The 21,746-nt window shown below is 33.8% G+C and overlaps 2 protein-coding genes across 2 annotated transcripts; both read right to left on the bottom strand.

Annotated features, from left to right (window-relative positions):
* Window positions 1-1,846: 1,846 nt before the first annotated feature.
* LOC128243094 (heat shock factor-binding protein 1-like) lies at window positions 1,847-8,959 on the bottom strand. Its single transcript, XM_052960619.1, has 3 exons — window positions 8,824-8,959; window positions 5,782-5,848; window positions 1,847-4,079 (listed from the first exon to the last, which is right to left on the bottom strand). The coding sequence occupies exons 1-3, from the start codon at window positions 8,893-8,895 to the stop codon at window positions 3,994-3,996; spliced, it is 225 nt and encodes a 74-aa protein (XP_052816579.1). The 5' UTR covers window positions 8,896-8,959; the 3' UTR covers window positions 1,847-3,993.
* A 3,731-nt stretch (window positions 8,960-12,690) lies between these two features.
* Window positions 12,691-14,172, bottom strand: LOC128244015 (uncharacterized). The gene is made up of 2 exons (XM_052962033.1): window positions 14,080-14,172; window positions 12,691-13,899 (listed from the first exon to the last, which is right to left on the bottom strand). The coding sequence occupies exon 2, from the start codon at window positions 13,888-13,890 to the stop codon at window positions 12,691-12,693; it is 1,200 nt and encodes a 399-aa protein (XP_052817993.1). The 5' UTR covers window positions 13,891-13,899; window positions 14,080-14,172.
* Between the last annotated feature and the right edge of the window lie 7,574 nt (window positions 14,173-21,746).

Genomic DNA, 21,746 nt, shown 5'->3' on the forward strand with positions numbered 1-21,746 from the left:
CAATAATGCAACACTTATGTGATCAGAGAGGTTATACATCTTGGAAGAATGTGTGAAAATCACTTACGGAAAAGGATGGTTGCATGTACATTCAAAAAGACTAGACTCCAGATGATACATTAGCAAGAAAAAAAGAAGAAAATTGTCAAAAACTAACTTAAAATTGATATTATTGTGTACACTGCATTGAATTTTACTATCTGATATATCACATCTCTTACAACACATGCATCTTTCACAGGTTTTGCCAATTTTTCCAATTCAAAATTTACTGGGGTTGTCTACCATGTAAATCCCAGTTAGGTTAAAAATAGCATCAATATATTTATCTGTACTCATCAACAGATATGATTTAAACTGTGAAACCATTATGTGCTTTATTTTTAAACGGAAAAACTCACCAACATGATAGTTGCGTTTATCATTTCAATTATGTAAAATGATATATTGTTTGCCTCCCATTAGCTCGCATTGACAATTCTAGGCTGGTTTTGAGGAAATACTGTATTTGCCGTTTTTTTGACCATCTGGTGTGTAGTCCCTTTAAATCTGACAGACTAGAGACTTTATGATCAGAAAAGTTGATACATCTAGACAAACCAATCTGTAATCAGAATTACACTATTCTTTTTAGAGGCATATTGGACCACCATAGATTTGTATTTGAAAACAAAGATAGATGTTCTTTGAAACACTTGGTTATGTAGGGATCTATTTAGGATCGGTGTGACCTTGACCTTTCAGTTAGGGACCAGCAAAACCTTCTGACCACATTATGGAGAACCATTGATTATAGAAAAATATATTTAAGGTTGAAAAAGGAAATACGTGCATGCAAGCAGCATTGTACAAGATCAACCTGATGGAGTGTAACCTTGACCTTTGAACAACTTTCCATGGATTAAGGCATAACAGTATGTGTCACTAGGGTGATAATATCATTTTGTTCCAAGCTTTTTCAAATTCCTGATTAACTTGTAGCAGAACAGTCTCTAAGATATTTGGCTAAACAGTTTATCAATAAGTTATAGTAGAATAGGTGTGCGCATCTTATCTCAGAGGACATGGGTTTGATCCCTGCCACTAGAACTTTCTCAAAAAGGTCACAGTACTGGTTTCTGCCAAGGCCACAGACAAGTGTTTCATATAGTTCTTTAGCTGTCTTTACAAATGAGCCAAAATTAATAAGATTAGGCCAAGTCAGATGTATTCAGATTGCAAAGCCATTTTTGTCAAGCATCAAACAAGATCATTGCTTACTGTTTTTTGCCCTTACAAATCAAGAAAATTATAACCAAAGCCTGGTTTTAGTTTCATGACTTCAATTTTTAGATATTGTTTGCTTTTAAAATTGTTGTCGTGAATCACACATGTATGTCAATTAATGAGGGTGGCAGGCCATTTGTTTGATGTTCACCAAAAATGGCATCATGCAGTATTGCACTTGATTTTACAAAGATCCAAGGTATGTGATTTTACCTTTATTAAGTTAATTTTGGCAAAAATATCAAACACTATAACATGCTTCGAAATCTTGAAATGGTAAGTCTATATGAAAGAATAGTACTGAAGCTGATGTCAAACTCTTCTCATTCAAGGGGCATTAATTATACAGATCAACATGTGTTTATTACGTCTCTGAAACATGTGCACCAAGTTTTATTGCAATATTTTATAATGTATTTAGTAATAGCCTAGGTAAAAGTTTTGGCACGATTACGAAGCCATCAACAACAAGGCTTATACAATACCGGGTCCCTTTGAAAAAACAGACTGCTAAACTATTAGTAAACATCACTCACTCTGCTGATTTGGGTGAAAAGAAAATCTATAAGCAATACCTTCATTCAAATTCTACTTTTTATTCACAACAAAAGGGGTATATAATTTATATCACTTTGACATCACTAAAGGGACTAAAAACCATGTCTAAAAACAAATAGTAGTAAATATTGCAGTTTTCTAGAGACAAACAAACAGTCAACTGACCACCTATAAACAACATTATGTAACTGTTAATAACGGTTTACCGGTTAAACTGTTCTGTTTGTAACTGTTAAGAAAAGAGAAATTTTATAAAAATAATTGCTGCTTGACACACGAAATCAAAACTATTAACTATTCTACTAAGACTGTCACAAACATTCACAGAAAGTTAACAAGAAGTAATGTAACAGTGTGATACTTAACGACATTTAATATTGGCTGTTGTAAACCTGAAACAACGTGTTGTAAGGCATAGGAACAGAACTACATGCATGTACATGTATTGGGATGTAATGATTTAACAGTCCTCGATATATGGCGGATCCTTTTACAGACTTCTTGTCTCAATCGGTTGTTATAAGAATGGCACCAATTTCTCGAAAGTTCCCATATAACATGATTAAGCTAAGATCACTATTTTTGTCTTTCAACAATTTGCGTAATATTTACTTCTTTAAGTGTTTTTATGCTTTAGATGGAGATTATCATTATGATAATCACAATAAACCTTTTTTATTAATTAAATTCCAATTTAAGAATATTCTTTGCTGAATTGAAATAAGCTACTTAAGCCTGTTAAGCTTCAGAAGTTTCGAGAAATTGGGGCCATGTGTATTTTCAGAACTTGGACAAGCTCAGCATATTTAGAGCATTGAGGAATGTGATGTGATGATTGCCAAATATCTCTATGACAACTTCGATTTGCTCTTAACAGTTCTGTACCAATGAACAAGTCTCGTAATAATCGTGTCTTAACCAATCGCAGAAGATCATTCTGTTCACTATCCTCACACAACATCCGATGTAGTTCTTATTGCATAGTTTTGTAACTGAGAGAAAAACAAGATATCTTGAGCAGTACTGCATTTGGCATCTGCATGAAATTAAGTTCTTGATTAAGTAAACACCAGTATTTCAAGTTGTATTTATTTTTCAAGATCTTACTTAGTCATAAAGTTAAAATGTTAACAGTGTTCTTTAATTTGATTGGATGGTTTAATTATTCAATACTGGTTATTGTGGGAAACTGGACTAAAACAAGACTGGAAACATAGACACAGTGTTCACAAACTAAAATCTACATCAAGGCACCTGTGACGCATAAAGTCACTGGCTGGTTGGGTTTGTAACAAAACATTCATTTAACAATCAGATGAAGTTGAGATGACATGAAATGGAGATTTTAAAATGTTGTCAAAATTAATAATATCATAATATATCACTTTCTGATAGACATTAATGTTATTATTACATATATAATATGATCATTTGAATTTCTTTGATTGTAATACAAATACTTTAAGTGCACACAAAAACCATGGGAAAATCTTTGAATGGTTGGAAAGTAATTAAGTTTCAGATACATACAGCATCATAACTTCACCTGATAAATGAATTAACAACAATTGTGAGATATCCAACACAGAATCATTTGCACATGACAAATTCATTTGTTTTGTGTTACAGTTAATATGAATAAATAATGAAATCTTACACCATGCAAATATTGTGACAACATTTTGATCAATACACATAAAACATGATACATGAATGAATGACCAACCCACTCTTTTAACAAAAAATAAATATTAGTATAAATAAACTCTTAATTCATTTTGTGACGGTGTTAATTAAATATTCCCTGGTTGAATAACAAACTTGAGGAATGAACATGTATACACACACACTATTTCATTAACATATATATATACATGACTTCCATAACAATCTTATTTGCACTAAATCTAAAGTTTTATTACAATAATTTTCCCGCATTTTCCATTTTAGCTGTTTTCTCAATTACAAATTGGGTCTTTCATCGAAGGTGCTCAAGAACTTGTTGAAATTTTTCCAGCCACACAGTATAAAATGTAGCAGCTACACGCATTACTGAGAAAACCACACACAAAGTATGTGAGAAACGGTTGGACCACTAAAGATGATATCACACTGTAGATATTTGGTTGCCATGACAATGACATGACCTGGTTTCCATGATTACGACTTTTACGCCCGGTCGTCAACGCCAGCCTGAGTCATAAGGTCAGCGATATTCTTCTCAAGGTCGTCGATTCTGTTTCCCATTTCATCTAGTGACCAAGGTTAAGGAAAAAGTTCTAGGAGAATGCTTTAAGAATACAAGTATCTACATGTGTTTCCGGTATGGATAGAAAAATCTGACAAGAGGACATGTGTGTAAGCCAGTAATGAGGCTTGCTGTGTTACCGGCCATGCAACATGCTCAAGGGTTGGATTTTTCTATTCAAACCGGAAAGACATGATCGATATTTTTCTTGCATAACTAAAATTACCAATTTGTGGAAAAATTGACTTAGAAATCACATTTTTGAACATTTCACCAAAAAGTGAACAACGTCATAGAGCGCAGTAATTTTAAATCACTTTTGACGTCAAATAGTTCCTCTTAAAATCATTTATTTTCAATTTTAATTAAAAGTATTGCATACTTATTTGATTGCGCTTTATTGAAATGGCATAATATACTTTTATAAACCATACAATAAAAGAGATAAGAAGTGGCGCGTTGTTGTGCTTGACTCATCTTACATGATGGTGTGAGACGGGTTTTCCAGCACTGGTCACATGACCAGAAACACATGTTAGGTATGCAAAAATATCAATAACTACCATACAAATCAGAAAATCAAACTTAAAGGCACATGTAAAAATGTAAAGGGGTTTGTATTGTTTATTGCATCATTTTCTAAATTGCACACCTAACTGTATTTGCCTGAATAAAATATTGACATGTGAAGTCAGTAGCAAACATTACAAATGCCATAATCTTTGTTTATAACTGATAGCAGTAATGTTGCACATTGCATAATCCTCTTGGTAGTACATTGTAATCAAGTTGAGCCAATACACTCATTGAATTATCAGGTTTCAATAAAGCAAATGATCAATACTGAAATACTGTTTGCAATAAACTTCAATACACTCTGTGAAGTGCCAATATAGAGTAAACCACTGGTTATTAAATCAGAGTGACCTTTCAACGCTTGCAACAGTTTTATTGTGAATACTTAATGAAACAGGGCTGGGAAAATTGGAAATATTGATAAAATCGCTGGAAAGCATTACCTTGTAATAAATAAAACAACTTGATCATAAGAAAGAGCCCATGATTGTTTTGTATCTCCATATTTTATAACAGAAAAATTGAAATGTTGATTATAAGGAAGACATTGCCTTCAATAAATTACATAGAAAAACATATAGATTAAGCCATATTTGACCAATTTAGCTCAAGCAAATCCTCATTTTGTTCAGAACTCTTCATCATTGTAATGTAAAGAGTGGCAGATTTACCTTTATACACAATGATGTGCAAGTAAATACATTATAAAAACTGTATAACACAAGCAAATAGTAAGCTGACCTCAATGAATTATTTTTTTAAAAGATCTCTTTTTCTTTAAACTGAAGCCTTTGTAAGGATAATTATATGAACATATAAAAATCTTGGTTTGTTGCATACGAAAGTTTTTGCATATTCTAGATTGTGCTTATATTTTACTGTGAGTTACTGTAATTTACGTGTTCAAAAATACTGTTCAAAATTATCATTGAAAATAGATCAATAAGCTGAAATTCTTACATTTCTGCTTTGTAAAAACAAAAGCGGTGCTTAGCAAACCCAATTGGCGCAAGCCCTGTTACCAGTACATGTACCTACAATTTGGATTTCTATAAGTTGCAGGCTAATGGGACCATTTAGCCTTCTTAAATCTTTTCTTATTTGTTTCCCCAGAAAACTTATATAAAGGATATTCCTTGTGATGATCTGGTCAGACATGTTCTGGAACTTGTCCTGCATCTGTTGAAGCAGGTTCTGAACCTGAAATCACACAAACATTACCGTACACATAATGTAAATAATGTATGAATTTCATAAGAGGACTATAGTTGAGGGTTTTTTGAGGACATCACCACAACTTATTTGCTACAATCAACAAGACGCCGGCTGATGATAAAAACAAATCAAAACAGTAAAAACACATAAAAATATCATTTTTTTAAACTAAGGTTCTCATTCCACAGTAGAGGGCCACTGATGAGAAAAAACAACAGGTAAACAACCTGTCTGGCACTGTGTACGAGCATGCAAAAAAACATTACAGGGCACTAAGTGCAATGTACTAACCGCATCAATTATTTTAAAACTTTTATAGTGTATCAGTAATTATCATTTATCTCAATTAAGAGCTATGGGCTTAATTTAATTAAGTTAAGTCAAGAAATCAATTAGTTTGGTCGAAACATTACTTCATTTACATTGAACCTTAACTTTGGAACTTAAAAGATACATGCATGTATATGTATGCTTAGGCTCAACAATGTGTCTTCATCACTGTTTGTTAAATGCACCATTACTTAAAATGCACTATTTCTTAAAATGTACCATTTCTTAAAGTGAATCGTTACTTAAAATGTACCATTTTCAGCCAAAGATAAACATAAGGTTACAGCTTTGTAGTCAGTTAAGACAGAATGAGTACATTAAACAAATATGGCAGTCGTTCATTGTATTAAATGCTCTTGTGGCCACTCAGCGAATTCATTGTTGATCTAAACTTGCACAGATAAGCAGGTAAAACCAGCCCATTGTGGGTTGTTAAGTTTAACTCTCTCACGGTCGGGTCAATATTGATTTTATTGATTTCAATAATGCCTTTGTGAAACAAACTAACATTAAAGGTTTAACATATCCTTTATATTACCGTACATTGAAATTCCTGTCGTAAACCATGAAACAATTAGTCTGCCTGAAATCACTGATACAATATACTTTCAATGGAAGGTAATTCCATTAATTGAAATGATTCCATTTTAAATTAAAATGCAAAAAAATTAGGTTTCCGCAATGAAAAATTGTAAAGAACTCAATGACAATGGTTCAATGACAATTAGTGCAAACTACTATACTATAACAGTCATGTATATGTTTTTGGGATTTAGCCAGATTTTAATATGACAGAACTGCTGTAGAATAAAGACAGGGTGTTAGGGGAGAAAAGGGTACAGTTATTAAGTGATATTAGGTTTTAACTGGCAATTATATCGAGTTTGTATGAATTTATAATCACTTTTGAAGTTTTAATCAAAACAAAAGAAAGCATTTAATTCTATCAGTATGAAAGCAGGAAGTTGCACATGCTGGTCTCTAAGAGGGAAAGGGTGCTATCAAAAAAGGACAGGGTGTAAGGCCGTTCCATAACTCTTCAGCTAAAACCCTTGTGTATATAGATCTTGTTAAAGCAAATTCTGTAACTTTTGGTCTTTTAATTCATACAAAGTATTTTATATATTGACAAAAAATACTTTAATAGTATATAATTATACACATACGTTTAGACGATGTTACAATATACTGTAAAACGTTATTCACTTTTAATGATTTACTTTTTTGAAGATATTGTGAGAACAAACCCCATACTCATATATCAAGAAAACGCCTAAATCAAATCTCAATTAAATTAACCACATAAATGCTTTACATGATTTGCATTCCTTTATTAAAATCCTGATTTTGGAGCAAGACTGGGAGTCCTTTTACCGGGCCATTGCTTATGAACTTGTTTAAATTACATGTACCACTACTGACAAGACTACTCTCATCCTCCAATATTTGATCTAAAAAGGTTGAATGAGTTGCTGTCAAATGAAGGCCAGGACTTCTTATCTATACATTTTAACAGGATAAATTCATGCATAGAACAATACTTAAAACATATATTTTTTAAAGTAAGGAATTTGAGTCTACAAATCCTGTAAAAAATGGTGAAATGAATTTTAATTTGAAGAAACAACATTTGTCAAAAAATCTTGACACATTGTAATGCCATACAAATTAAGAATTAATTCTTTCGATAAATGTAGCACAAAGGCAGTTGCCAGTCTGATGGAATGCAGCTTTAATAAGTCTATATACAATATTCAAAATTCTGAACTGCATATAATGGCGCTTGTTACATTCCGTATTAGTGATGATATCTATAGTAAAGCACAACATCATTAGAATGCTTTGGATACATACGAATATGTATGTAAAAAAGTAAAGTAAACTTGGGAAGATAAGTGCGCCTGGTGTGGGCTTGAACCCTTGACCGGCAATACACTAGCATGGAGCTCTGACCAACTGAGGTCAACGGACAACTGGTTTTAACACATATATATACTACACTCCTTCCCCCATAAACCTATTAAATAGGCCGACGGAGGCACTACCGATTACCGATGCCACAATTAAAGTTTACTTGGGAAGAAAAGTGTGGGGCTTAAACCCACTACAGCCGAAACACTAGCACGGAGCTCTAACCAACTGAGCTCACCTGGCGGTTGGTTCTTATCCGCACACACACTACAATATGGTAAATGGAAATGATTTGGGTATGTTCATCTGAAAGACTCGTTGCAGAGATGTTTTTATAAAATTATTTCATATAAAAACATTCAGCATTCTCATGTTTTGGGAATTAAACGTTCTGAAGCATAAAAATGTTATGTTTATCTTTGGTAAAAAAATTCAATAGATGTTCACGAAATTCTGAAAAAATATATACTCCTTATACCACAGGTACTTGACACAAACTTTTTTTAATGTTCTATATGGGCTATATACTATAATAAGATATCTTAATAAACATATATAGGCCGATTTTTTTATTATGTGACTTGCGCCTGTGCCTTATACTGTATTAATTCCTTACAAAAAATAAAAGTCAAGTTGTGACAGGCTTTAAACTTCATGAATTTTTAGAGAAATTGAAGAGTCAAATACAATGGCATCAACGCCAAAACAAAGGTACTTACAAAGCCTGTGAGATCCTGGATATTTTTAGGATCAGCACTGTTTGAAATGTAATCTTTTCCTGTATCTGCCATCCTGACAACTGTCTTGTTTCACTTTTCAATGGCAACTGCGACGGATAAGCTAAAAATCCGAGGTAAGCCGAATATACTAAATGACCCAAAGAAAAATAAATTGATGGAAAGAAACGGTCAACTTGCAGTAAATAACACAAATAGTGAAAATCCACGTAGCGGTACTTTCCCCTGTTCGTAATGATGTTGTTAGGAATGTTACTCCATGATTTATTTGTATTGGTCATCATACGATGAAACAGTAAAGAAGTTTTTTTTAAAACGAGCTCATACTCGTTTCAAAACGGGCAAGGTGATATATTCGCTGACATCTTCATTCCGAGTTCACGATGCAAAACTCGAAACTGCATATTTTTATTTTGAATGTATACTCGCTTTTTCAAGACCAACAATGGCAACATCTGCTGTATCCGTTACAAATAACTTATCTTCAGACACACATATTTTGTCAAATTTAGTAATATTGAAGATATTTTAAAACCTTTAAGAATTCTCTTTTCTGAGCAAAGTCGCAAATTCAGCCTATAATGTAATGACGCCAGTGAATATGAGTCCAGGATTATTATTTTTAAATATCGGCAGCTGACCAAGGAATTGGTGATCATGGATTGGAGGACATGTATCTTGCCAATGTCAAATCGAAACAGATGAAAGTCCTTAACGCTGTACGGGTTTAACGACTGCATGTTTCGGCGGTGAAAAAATAAGATAATTTTCTTTAAAATGAAACGATATAACTAAGTGAAATATAAAAAAGATATAGCAATGTTTCAATAGCCAAAGTGGTGCAATTTGGTGCATTATATATACGAATTTTACTGCATATTTGACACAAACAGATTAATATTTTTGTTGTTTCATAGTTTTTATTGCATCCTCATATACCCATGGCCACCGCATCCCGTTTCTCTGCATTCTGCATTCAGCAGATGGCTGTAGAGGAATGGAGTGCGTGAGTCACTATTACCCGACGATGTTTTAATTGTTGCTGTTTTGTTTTTGCTTGGGAGGGGTGTGTGTACGTGTCAAATATTAACTTAAGTTGTATTTTTCGTTTCGTTTATTTGTAGTTGTAAATGCTAATACTATTCAGAAGAGGTTTATCACTCAGGGTCAATCTGCGCCAGATTCTCCGTTAAGTAAAATGTAAGACAGTTTTATAATACCCCTTAAAGATTAAAGAACATCTAGGAGACAAGTTATCAATTAAATAACCATTTAATTCTGTTCCGTCTTGTCGCCATGAAAAGACCACACCCACACTTAACTTTTACCTGGACAGAATTATATTTTATGTATTCATATCACGGACCTATAAACCTCCATGTATTATCATATAAATGAAGCTTTTGAGTAAATGTATGAATTAAGTAACTGCGTACGTTTATGGGGAACCAGAAAACAATATACAATTAACATGCACTTGGGAGTCGGTGTGAATATATCATGATATGACCCTACATCTTAAAGGGACTTGTTCGTGTTTTATTGGGTTAGACATCGAAACAATTAGTCCATTGCAACATTCACTTAACTTTCTTATTTATTTATTTTAGCGTCCTGCAGCAGCCGATTGTATAAAACTTGGATAAGTTGTCCATTATCTAAGGTTAACTAATTGGCCAGTTTGCACATGTAAGAGACTAATTATTGGATAAACATTGGCCAATCAATAAATAATTTTGCCAACTTTGACCAAACCGAAGAGTAAACCAGGTTTATACAATTTGCACCAGGACATCTTGACAACCAATGCCCTTTATTTTAGAGCAAGCATTCACCATTTTCACTCTTTCTTCAAATTCTTTCTTAGAAAATAGGAAATTGATTTGATTTCCATTTCATTTTTTTCGCATATCCAAATGAAATGTCTCCGAACATTTTGCATTTAGCATCAGTTACTCAATTGGTGCCTACTCTGGGGATGGGTTGACGCTTAAAGCGGTGTCTGAGAAAACTGTCTTGTTTTTTCATAATATACCATGGTGTCTACACATACAATTGTAACAGCCCACCAGCCAATAATTCATAACTGTCCACAATCCTTTTCACAGCGGGGTGTACCTTACCATCAAAGTAGAACTTGCCAGCAAAACCATATGTGGAGTTCACTATTCTGGATGTCCTAGTCTCCTTTTAAGACCGCTAGTTCAGTTTCTTGGGGAATGATGATATTCTTGTAAAGTACCCCCGAACAAAACAAAACAAAAATCGATTAGGAGAGAGGGTAGCATGTCGAAAGGTTGCGCCCTTACGTTACAGCCCCTTTATCGTCAATTCCTGGATCCGCCTCTGTCAGCATCTTTGGATATAATTATTTTCTTATTTATTATATTCGTGTGTACATGCATTCATTCGACGTAGCCTCATACCAATACAATACTGAAAACCGTCTTTTTTTTCTATCGCAAAGATTCTATAATGAGTTTTTTTGATGGGTTCCGAAAAGAAAGACTTCACCATTTCGGCAGAATTTTTTAAATTTGGCTCTTTTTAAAGCAACATGACCTGTAATTTTCATTTGTTCGAGCTTTCAATAAAAAAGTGGCCTTAAGCCTCATCGTGAATGCTTCATACGTCTGCGGAGAAGCGAAACGTCAGGCAAAATACACGAATGATTTTAAGCATAACTTAGACACGGCATTTTGTTAAATGTCAATTTCGTTTTTGTTTAATCCGCGTTTTTTTTTTTTTTTTTTTTGTTTTTTGATAAATAAGGTGCATTCAGGTAGAACATATTCAGCAGATAATCAACACATTTTAACGTTTTGTCTCCCTCATTCTGTGGCTACGTTCTAATATCTATGTCTTTATACGTCTCAAAGATTTGCAGTGGTGAACGGTATAATATTTTGTTGAAGTTATTAAAGACAAGTGCTTCCTTAAGCAGCGGGGTTTAACGGGTTATCAGTACAGAGAAGGGATTGAGTGTAAATAAGTAAACTAAATACAAATGACGGCAATTGATGAGCTGACATTTGAATCTAGTGGACTTGCTTTCTTAGTCCCCGTTCCCTAGGTTACCCGATTTATCCCAAACGTATTCAATGAGAAAAGTTTAATAAATTACTTACTATTGTAGTGAAAAGTAAATTGTTACGGCATAAAGAAAGCACCATAAATGAAAAAATAAAATAAAAAAAATATATTCAAAGGCAGTCACTCGAAATGCTTTTAAATCCGTTTACATTCAAACCTATTTTCCAACGTGTATACATTAATCACAGCAACACGAACTAGTATATTATGCGAATAATAATTCCCTTAACATAAAAACATATATGATCTCATTTTATCTTCTGAAATAGGAGGAACCAATTAAAGACATTAAATTGAATTCAATTGGTCATGGAAGTATGTGCCCTTGCAACCAATAGTAGTACGGTAAGCTTATATCTCATTCGGAGCTCCTCGGCCATTTTTATCGAAAACAACCTCGGTGCGTGCGTGCGTGCGTGCGTGCGTGCGTGTCTGTGTGTGTGTGTGTGTGTGTCTGTGTGTGTGTGTGTCTCTCTGTGTGTGTGTGTGTGTGTGGGTGCGTGCGTGCGTGCGTGCATGCGTGCGTGCGTGTGTGTCTGTTATTTAAGGAACACTTATTCCATTGAATGTATACAGGCATATTTAAAATGCCAACTGGTTGCTTTATAAATTCATCAATTTTACACAATTTTACTATTCAGTGACTATCCTGATATAGCGATGCACCCGAAGATGTTAGTTTCAACAGTTTTGTGTTTATCGGCCTATTTAAGATAAGTTTGAAGTTTAAGAATAAAAAACAGATGTCCTGAAGTTTCAGATATTTAATTTGAACTGTAACAAATCATAGGAACCAGATAAAGAAATTAAATACGCATGCAACTTTGGATGGTAGCATATACAACACGGCCCTTGTTGAGTGTTCACATCACGCAAACTTATTTCATACTTAAATTCACCGTTCAAGGAAATAACATGAATATTTTTACTTTCGTTCCCAAGTATGAATATGTCCTCATTTTCAGCTACAATAAATTCAAGAGGGCAAACTAGTGATGGATTAGAGAAACGAAATATCCAACTTTTATAGGTCATATCAAACCCAAACACTCCTTTAACCGGGTCGTTTATAAGCAACATATCGTTGCGGTCATTATAGAGAAGAAAATTGGGAGTTTCGAACCGTTTTTCAATATCATTATCAAACAAATCTGTAACATGTTGTCCAGATAAATCAGTCATAATAAAATGAGCATTGTCTGTGTCCGCAAACACAATTCCAGATTTAGTCACTGCACACACGGGATAGTGACCACCAAGTTTTATTATATTACCACGTCTCAAACAGGACCTGTCTCTATGTAGTTCTTGGTAACATTTCGCATCAGGCAGAGTCACAATGAGCTTACTATCATCCACACTTGATACACACCAAGGAGCAGTTTTGAACACTAAGGACTCTACCAGAAATAGGTCATCCAACGAGTATACGAAACACTTGAGTCGTTTGTTTTCAATATCAGTAACTACTACTAAGTCGTCTCTTAGCAGCTTGAGGCAGCCTATTTCCGTGGTGTTTTTGACGTCGTTTTCAGTCTTTGTAGTTAATATTCTTACACTGGACATGACTACAGAAGTCCTACTTGTCTCTGGCGCATCGCAGGAACTGGCCAGTATTTCCTCTTCTGTCGAAGATAAGTTTCTTTTCTTTGAGCTGACGGGACCATCTGCTATAGATTCGTCCATTTTAACTGATTTTGGATTGTCAATATCCCCTTGCTTTGGAGCTCTCATGTCACTACCAATGATCCTATTCTGAGAATATGTTGTCACATACGTGTGTTTGCATTTAAGTCGGTCTTTGTCATGTTGTGTCTTGCATGTATCACATAAGTACACTTCACATTCTAAGCAAAAGTATCGAGGTACCACTTGCATACAATGAAGACACAGCAGTTTTCCGACACCTCCAGATGTTTTTCTTGGTTCATGGTCTATTTCTAGCCCTGTCGCCATTTCTGCTGTCTGTAAAATTATCAGACACATGGAATTGGCATATTTGAGAAGTAAACAATGTTTCCACCATTTTTATAAACTAATTTACATAAATACGTAACAAAATTTCAATATTACTGTTAAGAAACATGTGGAAAAAACTACATAAGTGGATCACAGAAAAGGTAGGTCAATAAAAAACACACCTACCTTATGTATCCAAATGAATGCGAGATTGTGACAAAGGCAGTCGATTGGCAAATGTTTACTTGCCTATAAATCGTTTATCATTTGATCAAGTTCAATATCTGTTTTCAATTTAACTTCCTTTATCAAGCCCACTCATTGGGAGAACAATATCAAGCCCTAGGAAATCGATATATATTTATGTTACATGTTTAGAATAAAATAAAAACGCATTGCTATTTATAGCGTCATTGTTTATCGTTGTATTTATGCTATTTATACAAATGTTTAACAGTTTATATCATGCAATGAGGAACACATTTAAATAACTTAGTTACATGTTTTGAATTTTAAATCTTAATTCTTGTTTATTGCTTTTTAGCCGAAGTGATTTATGCTTGGAGAGAGAAAAATATCTACAAATTTGTTTTATTCTGATTGTGAGGAACAGTTAATGGAAAATCCCTGTTCTGTTCAATATCCTTGTCTACTAATAGTTTGTCATTTTGAACTATCGTGTATGCCATGATGCTATGTGTAAAGATAACGCACAGTGGATCAAAATTCAACTACTAACCGTTAATTACAGAACAGAGCACACATATATTTCAGTTCAAACATTCAACATAACTACATACAATGAAATTGGACAAAACGAACCTTGATAGTTGACAAGAAATAATTCGTGCTCATATATACATGGCGATCGGCAAGTCAATATATGGCAAAATGAAAGAAAATTTAGTATTTGAGCTAACAAGAGCATATATTGTAATGGAAACAACAATTAGATTCTAAAGAAAACAAATGTAAAATAGACATTGACATGTCAATTGTTATTACGTTTTCAGAAGATTCAACAAAATAAAAATATCATCTCTATTCTAGAAAAGCTCATCTTCTTAAATGTAACATGATGTACAAGGGCTTTTATTCAATCTGCTAGTTTCAATATTTGGTCTATGCGATGAAAATCTCAAATTTACTTCTCAATATTAATACATTTTAGACCAAATAAATTTAAAAAAAAAAACATTTCTATAAAACAATGCCATAGACGATTCGTAGTGTCTACGATGAATATTTTGAAAAACAACAACAACAGTTTCCTGTTGATCATTGTCTAAAAAGTAACAAACAAGGGTACATTTGTGAATTGAGCTTTCCAACACTTTGTGATAAAATCCCAAGGTACTTCGAACATATTTTATTGTCTAGCTTAGTTTTTTTCGAAGGACGAAATTCAATATCATTTAACTAAGATTAATGTACTTGTGTTCGGGAGAACAAACTACTTTAAACCAGTACTTAATCATATTTAATGTATTTAACGTCTTAACATCTAGTCTTTCAGTCCCTCATAGAGCAATTTATTTTGGGTACGAGGTTTTACAGATATTTAACGTCTGGTCATAGGTACAAGACAATATCACATTTATTTACATTTTGATAACGGCGATTCATACTGCCTCGATTTTGGAATTAGATCTTTATTCATTTTGTGGGAAAGATAACTCCGTTACATAATGTAAACTTTTTTCATGAATTACTTCTCCTGATCTATTAAAAAAAGACACTGCAACTTCTCCAATTTTCTAAATGAACAATTACTTCTGAATGTAACATTATTTTAATGAGCCTTTTCAAGACTATATTGTAAATTTTTCATGTTGACTCCTACATATGTAGCTTATAACATATGCCCGTATTTGGATGGCCTGCGGCTCTCATATATACTAGTAAGCATATCATTTCATTGACCCATGAATTGTCGCTCTTTACAGGTAAAATAATAACCTGATATCACGAGACCGTAACTCATTTAAGCACGAGATTCATGTGCGCATTCTCATAGCTTTTTAAGAGACCCAGTCGCTTGCATATATGATACGTCGTGTAAAAAGATTGTTGGTAAGTGACCGCGTGGTTTTACTTTGAACTTTCTGAATTTATTTCCGCAATATAATTTGCGTTTTTGAACGATTCTTCGCTGAATTTCTCTGAACATACTTTACCTTTAGCTCTATTGTACGTCATTTTTAGACTTGTATATTGGAGCTTTTTGCTTCCCCACCAGCTTTGACGATTACAAGGCGTGATAAAAAGAGAAGTGTTGAACAAGACGATGTCATGTCTTGCTCTGATAGATAATGTTAAAAGTTAATGATAAAGTCCGAGGAGTCTCAAATCTAAGTCACGTGATAAACCACGTGTTCATAACAATAATGGCGATCAGTGTGAAGTTTTACAACCAAGATATTTAGTTGATTTAAATCATCTTACACCAGCGTGTATTCAGAAATTGAAATATGATTTGGGTCTGCAGAAACAGGACTTTCATTCACGATTTTATGTCAAATATCTCAGATAACGAGCCTGATTTATGTGCAGGCCGATTTTTTTGTCAAGATGTTTTTTTTATCTGATTCTACTGAAATGAAACTGAAACTTTCAGTTGTTGAAAGTTTTTTCTCACAATTGATGATGCCGAATATTGATTTATGTGCTTCTCGTTTGAATAAGCAATTGAATAAATATGTTGCATGGAATCCTGATCCTGATGCTGTGTGTACAAATGATTTTCCTCTGGATTGGTTAGAATGGAAAGCATATATTTTCCCCATCTTTGCGACTACTTGGTATGTACTCCAACAAGATAAGGGTAGATGAGGTAGATCAAGCTTTATTAATGTGTCAAGTTTGGACAAATCAGACCTGCTGATTTCCACTATTTTTAGAATCTCTTATATCTATTCCTGCCAGATTGCCATGAAAATAAAAATTGTTGAGTTTACCTCACAACAACAAAATACACCCAATGGGAAAATATCAGCAACATATTGAAGGAATCTTATCTGGACGTAATGCAGAACCGTGGAATTCCATACAACGCTATCAACCTAATTGTCGAAAGTAAGCGTCAAGGGACCCGAAAACAGTATTCTGCCGCATGGACTCGATGGCACATGTGGTGTAGTCTCATGATTTGAGATTCAATTAGACAACCTGAAAGTGAAATAATTTCATGTTAAGTGTTTTAAAAATACTCGAATTAAATCGCATTGTGTTATTAGTTCACATAAGTCAGTAATTCTAGAAACTGTTAAAGTTTTGAATCCTGATTCTAAATGGAGTAGTGAAAGGCTTGAATAGCGAATTGCCTCCAAAACCTAGGTATACGACAACATTGAATGTAGGAAAAATTTGAAGGTTATATATCAAGACGGATGCCTGTTGAATCTCTTTCATTAAAGTTATAAACACTTAAACGTGTCGTTGGTATATCTTTATATACAACAGCAAGTGTTGATCAGTTTGTGTATTATCAATAACGTTTTGCTTTTTAATTGTGGCGATATGTCTTAACCGGGACATACATGTGTTTAAAGCATATGATAAACCCAGTTTGTGTCCGGTTAAGGAACTTAAAATATTACTCAAACTCTAAAAAGAATTCCTGTTGTACTATGTAAGGTCGTTCGATAAGTCAACAAGTATTTTCGGATTTCTCGTTCTATTCCGTCTTTCGCCTCCCAATTTAGTACTAGAGTGTTGATGTACATCTGTAATCAATCGCGTTTTGTTTCAAGTAATCTTCGAAAGTTTCTGAGAGACAAACTGACGTCCATTGTCACTTGTAATACTCAATGGTAATACATGGGTTATGAATAAGCGTTAAGGACTTTCAACGATCTTTTTTGATTTCTCTATTTACAGAGTGTCAATTTCAAAGAACCGTCTATAATAGTACACACAAGCAATTGTATAGTCTCAAGAAGGTAGTGGGCTTAGTTAGGTCCTGCTGGTCGATATGTAGAGTCGGTGGCCTCAGTGGTTGACTAAACAAGTTGGTATCTACAGCACGACTTAATATAGTTTTCAACTACCCTACCATTTTGGGCCACAATTCTAACATTACCCAAATGAACATCAGGAGCCTTGTCGATGCATTTGTTCCTGTAACCTTTTGGTACAATAAGTCGAGGTCCTCTTGAAGCATGACGTCCAATTGTGCAAAACCTGTCCATAAATTATGTATCGCGTTTTTTCATATTTCGTCAATCGCGGTAGTTCTTTCCACTTCCTGTGTAGATATAACATTTGGTGTTGAATGTTCGTCATCATTTTCTCCACTATAACATTTGTGTACAATTTGTGTACGTACAACAGTATCTCTTGACAAAAAAGCCATATTTCCATTTCCTGGCCTGTACTTTACTCTAAACTCTAAAGGGATATTACAATGGAAGCAATGCCTGTATTCTAGCTGCTGGCTGGATTTCGTCGAATATAATGACCTCCAGCTGTGAGTGATCTGCTTCTAGTTTATAGTTTCTTCCATACAAAACACATTTGGTACCTTTCACAAGCCCAAATAATAGCTAATGCCCCTGTCTTCGTAGTAGAATGCCGTTTCTCTGTGTCTGTCAATGAACGACTTGCATAGCTGATAACTCTGTCTTTGCCGTCATACGTTTGAATCAAATCTGCTCAAGTCCCATATTGCTAACATTCTTCACTAACTTTGTTTTCTCACCAAGTTTGTAAAATTTTAATGTCTCGATAATTGCCATTCTTCTGTTGAGTTCATTATAAGATTTTCTTGTGATCTTTTCCCCAAACAAATGTTAAATCCTTTTCGGTTAATTGTCTCAGCGGTTTGTTACGGTTGATCCATCCTTCAGGCGTCTAGCACTGAAGTTAATCATACCTAAACAACTCCTAACTTCTGATGCAATCTCCGGATCTGAAGCATTAATCAGATCTGTTACACGCTCTTCAGTTGGGCATACGCGTTTTCCTGGCACAACATATGCCATGTAAATGTTACTATAATCATGTTAAACTGAGACTTTTCAAGATATATGTCCTCTTGAGTGTCCATACATTTTCTGAGCTTATAATCATGATCTTCTCGGTCCAGTCAATGAACATTAATATCATATGCTATATTACCAACTCATTCACTTGAAACTTGATCGCGTAAAGCCTCATTTGCATTTTTAAAAACTACAATAGACAACCTTTCTACTCAATCGTGTTTTAAATTGATCAACAGTTTCTGACGGTTCCTGTCTAATAATTACGAAACTCGTAAGGTTTATGTAATGTTTACTTTGGGCGTAGTTTTGACGTATTTCTTGTAAGCACCAACTTCCCGTAACGAAAAGCATTGTGCTTCTATTCGAGCGCTTTGTTACAGTAATGTACGCTTCTGCTCAACATTTGTTTTCTGTGGCAAACAGTTAAAAGACGCGGTGCCATCTTTCACATTCCTGACCAATGTAGGTGGGTTTTGAATTTCCCGCAGCCATTCTTTTCTGTATTTAAACATAGGCTTTAACGGCGACAGTTATAAAGTCTGGTCATAGATACAAGACGATTTACATTTTAATCGTAGCATGATTCTTACAGTCTCGAAATCAGAACATGCTGTATAGGCATATGCAGAGACAGATAACTCTAATACACAATTTAAACTCTCGTCATGAATAACTTGTCTTGTTATATATAAACAAGACTGTACATGATATATTTGATGAATCGCATATATACTGTATAAGTGGTTAAGTTCGCGACGTGGAAATTTTTACGAATTTAGCGAATTGACAATGTACAAACAAACAAAAGCTACAGATTAGTTTTCACACCTCTATTGTGATAAGGTATGGTATAGCGACTGTTTCTTTGTTACCACGTATCGGCTTCAAATGAAATGTGTATTGTAATGTATTGTTTTGAACTGCACAAAAATAATTGTTATCAAACTGAGAATGCTATAACTTTATATTTAGATGATTTATTATCATTCATGATACCTGAGTAACCATACCTAAAAATTACAACATAACTTTCAATTGTTAGAATTTCTCTAACGGACTAAATATTACGCACAGTCATATTTTGGGATTCGGGAACATTTCTGCCAGCGAAATGTCGGAAATCTTCAATTCGCGAAGTTTTTGACCAGCGAACATAACCACTTTTCCAGTATTCTTTTTATGTAATTTATCTCAAAAATCCCCATACTTCTGACATATTGAACAGAGAGTCTATTTTCATTCACTTTAATATTTATTCTGCGTCCGTCGTCTGCATGAAAACCCTGTATTTATTTAACTGTTTCACTGAAATAATATGATCCATCACTACCTGCGCATTTTTAACATAATGTGGCATATAATATCAACCTATTTCAATGAAAAGTGTTTTACATATGAAGTATGTTTGCACCATAATATCCAACATTTAAATATGACCCCGTTGTATATGCTTCTTTCCAAACTACATGCGTATTTAGTTTCTCTAGCTGGTTTTTGGTTTCTTGATACAATTAAAAATGATAAAAATAACTGAAAAATCTTTAAAATATTTCATCAGCTATAATTTTTCTATCGTGCATGATGTGCTTTTTAGTGTTGTGAAATAATGTGTAAACTATTAAGGTATAACCTATAGGAGACGTGGTATTCCTTAAAATACCGTATAATAGTTGTAACGCAATTTCAATTACTACACCTTTTACCCGATTTATTAATATCACGAGGGTATTGGGTAAAATAACTGTCTAAGAATCTATACATATAAAGCTTTAACGAGCAATTTGTTAGTACATCCATAAACGCAATAAACCCTGAGTAAACCACGAGAAAAAGTAGAATACAAATTACTTCACACACACCATTTTCGTTTTATTAACCCATCCTTCATGATATTAGAGCAGCTAGAAATTTAAAATCTGTATGCATCTCAGTCTACAAAATATAACTCGTACTTAATACACATCGAAATATAAAAAAGAAGCACTCGAAAAAGACTTTTACAACATGTCAACAAAACCTTTACTAGTACTACATGTATTAAGAGTTTATTGTATTGAATGTGATCACAGAAATGTGCAATATATTTTCAATGAAGGAAGTAAACTTTCAATGAAGGAAGTAGAATAGTCCAAATAAAAAAACAGATACATATTTAATACCTTCTTATCTTATGTAGGACATTCATACCTAAAATGGTTAACATTAGCAAACTATTGTACAGTTGAAAACTTGATATGAATGGTAAAAATAACTACGTACAAACGTTTTATTCAAATTTAATTACAGGAGGTATCAATGGTTCTAATGGAGGTTGTGGGTTCGATCCCCACTAGGGGTACTTTCTCATGGCCTCTCAAAAAGGACACAGTACTGGTTTCTGCCCAGGAAACGGACTCGAGAGTGATCTTATAAGCTATCAGCTTTCGTCTCAATCGAGCTAAAATAAATTAGTATAAACCAAACCAATGCCTCTAATATTTAGTACTAAATACTATTTTCAAATGTTAATCAAAGTCCTACGTACGAGCTTACCTGCGCATCAAATACTATTGTAATAATTACTGTGTTTTGTTCTTTAGTTGCATACTGTACTTTCAATAGCGCCTAAATCGCTACCAAAGAGAGGTGTCGTTCCAACCTTAACAATATCACGGAACGTGAAATATTTGTAACACGTCAGTGACATAAGATATATACATGTTACAAATATACATAACGTATTGTATAAAGTATTAGTATACATTTAGTTAAAACTTCATTTATTTTACAACGATTATTAAAAAAGTTAAATTAACTTATACTAGGTTAGTTGGCACGATGCTGGTCGTCAATCAGTAAATAAAGTAAGATCACAATGCCATTGCCATC

Source organism: Mya arenaria, chromosome 8 (genome assembly GCF_026914265.1).
Source record: "Mya arenaria isolate MELC-2E11 chromosome 8, ASM2691426v1".
Taxonomy (NCBI): domain Eukaryota; kingdom Metazoa; phylum Mollusca; class Bivalvia; order Myida; family Myidae; genus Mya; species Mya arenaria.

Coding starts and splice junctions, on each gene's coding strand:
- LOC128244015 (XM_052962033.1), bottom strand. CDS start 13,890: ATGGCGACAGGGCTAGAAATAGACCATGAACCAAGAAAAACATCTGGA.
- LOC128243094 (XM_052960619.1), bottom strand. CDS start 8,895: ATGGCAGATACAGGAAAAGATTACATTTCAAACAGTGCTGATCCTAAA. Junction 5,849..8,823: donor TCCAGGATCTCACAGGCTTT/GTAAGTACCTTT, acceptor GTGTGATTTCAG/GTTCAGAACCTGCTTCAACA. Junction 4,080..5,781: donor TGACCAGATCATCACAAGGA/ATATCCTTTATA, acceptor AACCTTGGTCAC/TAGATGAAATGGGAAACAGA.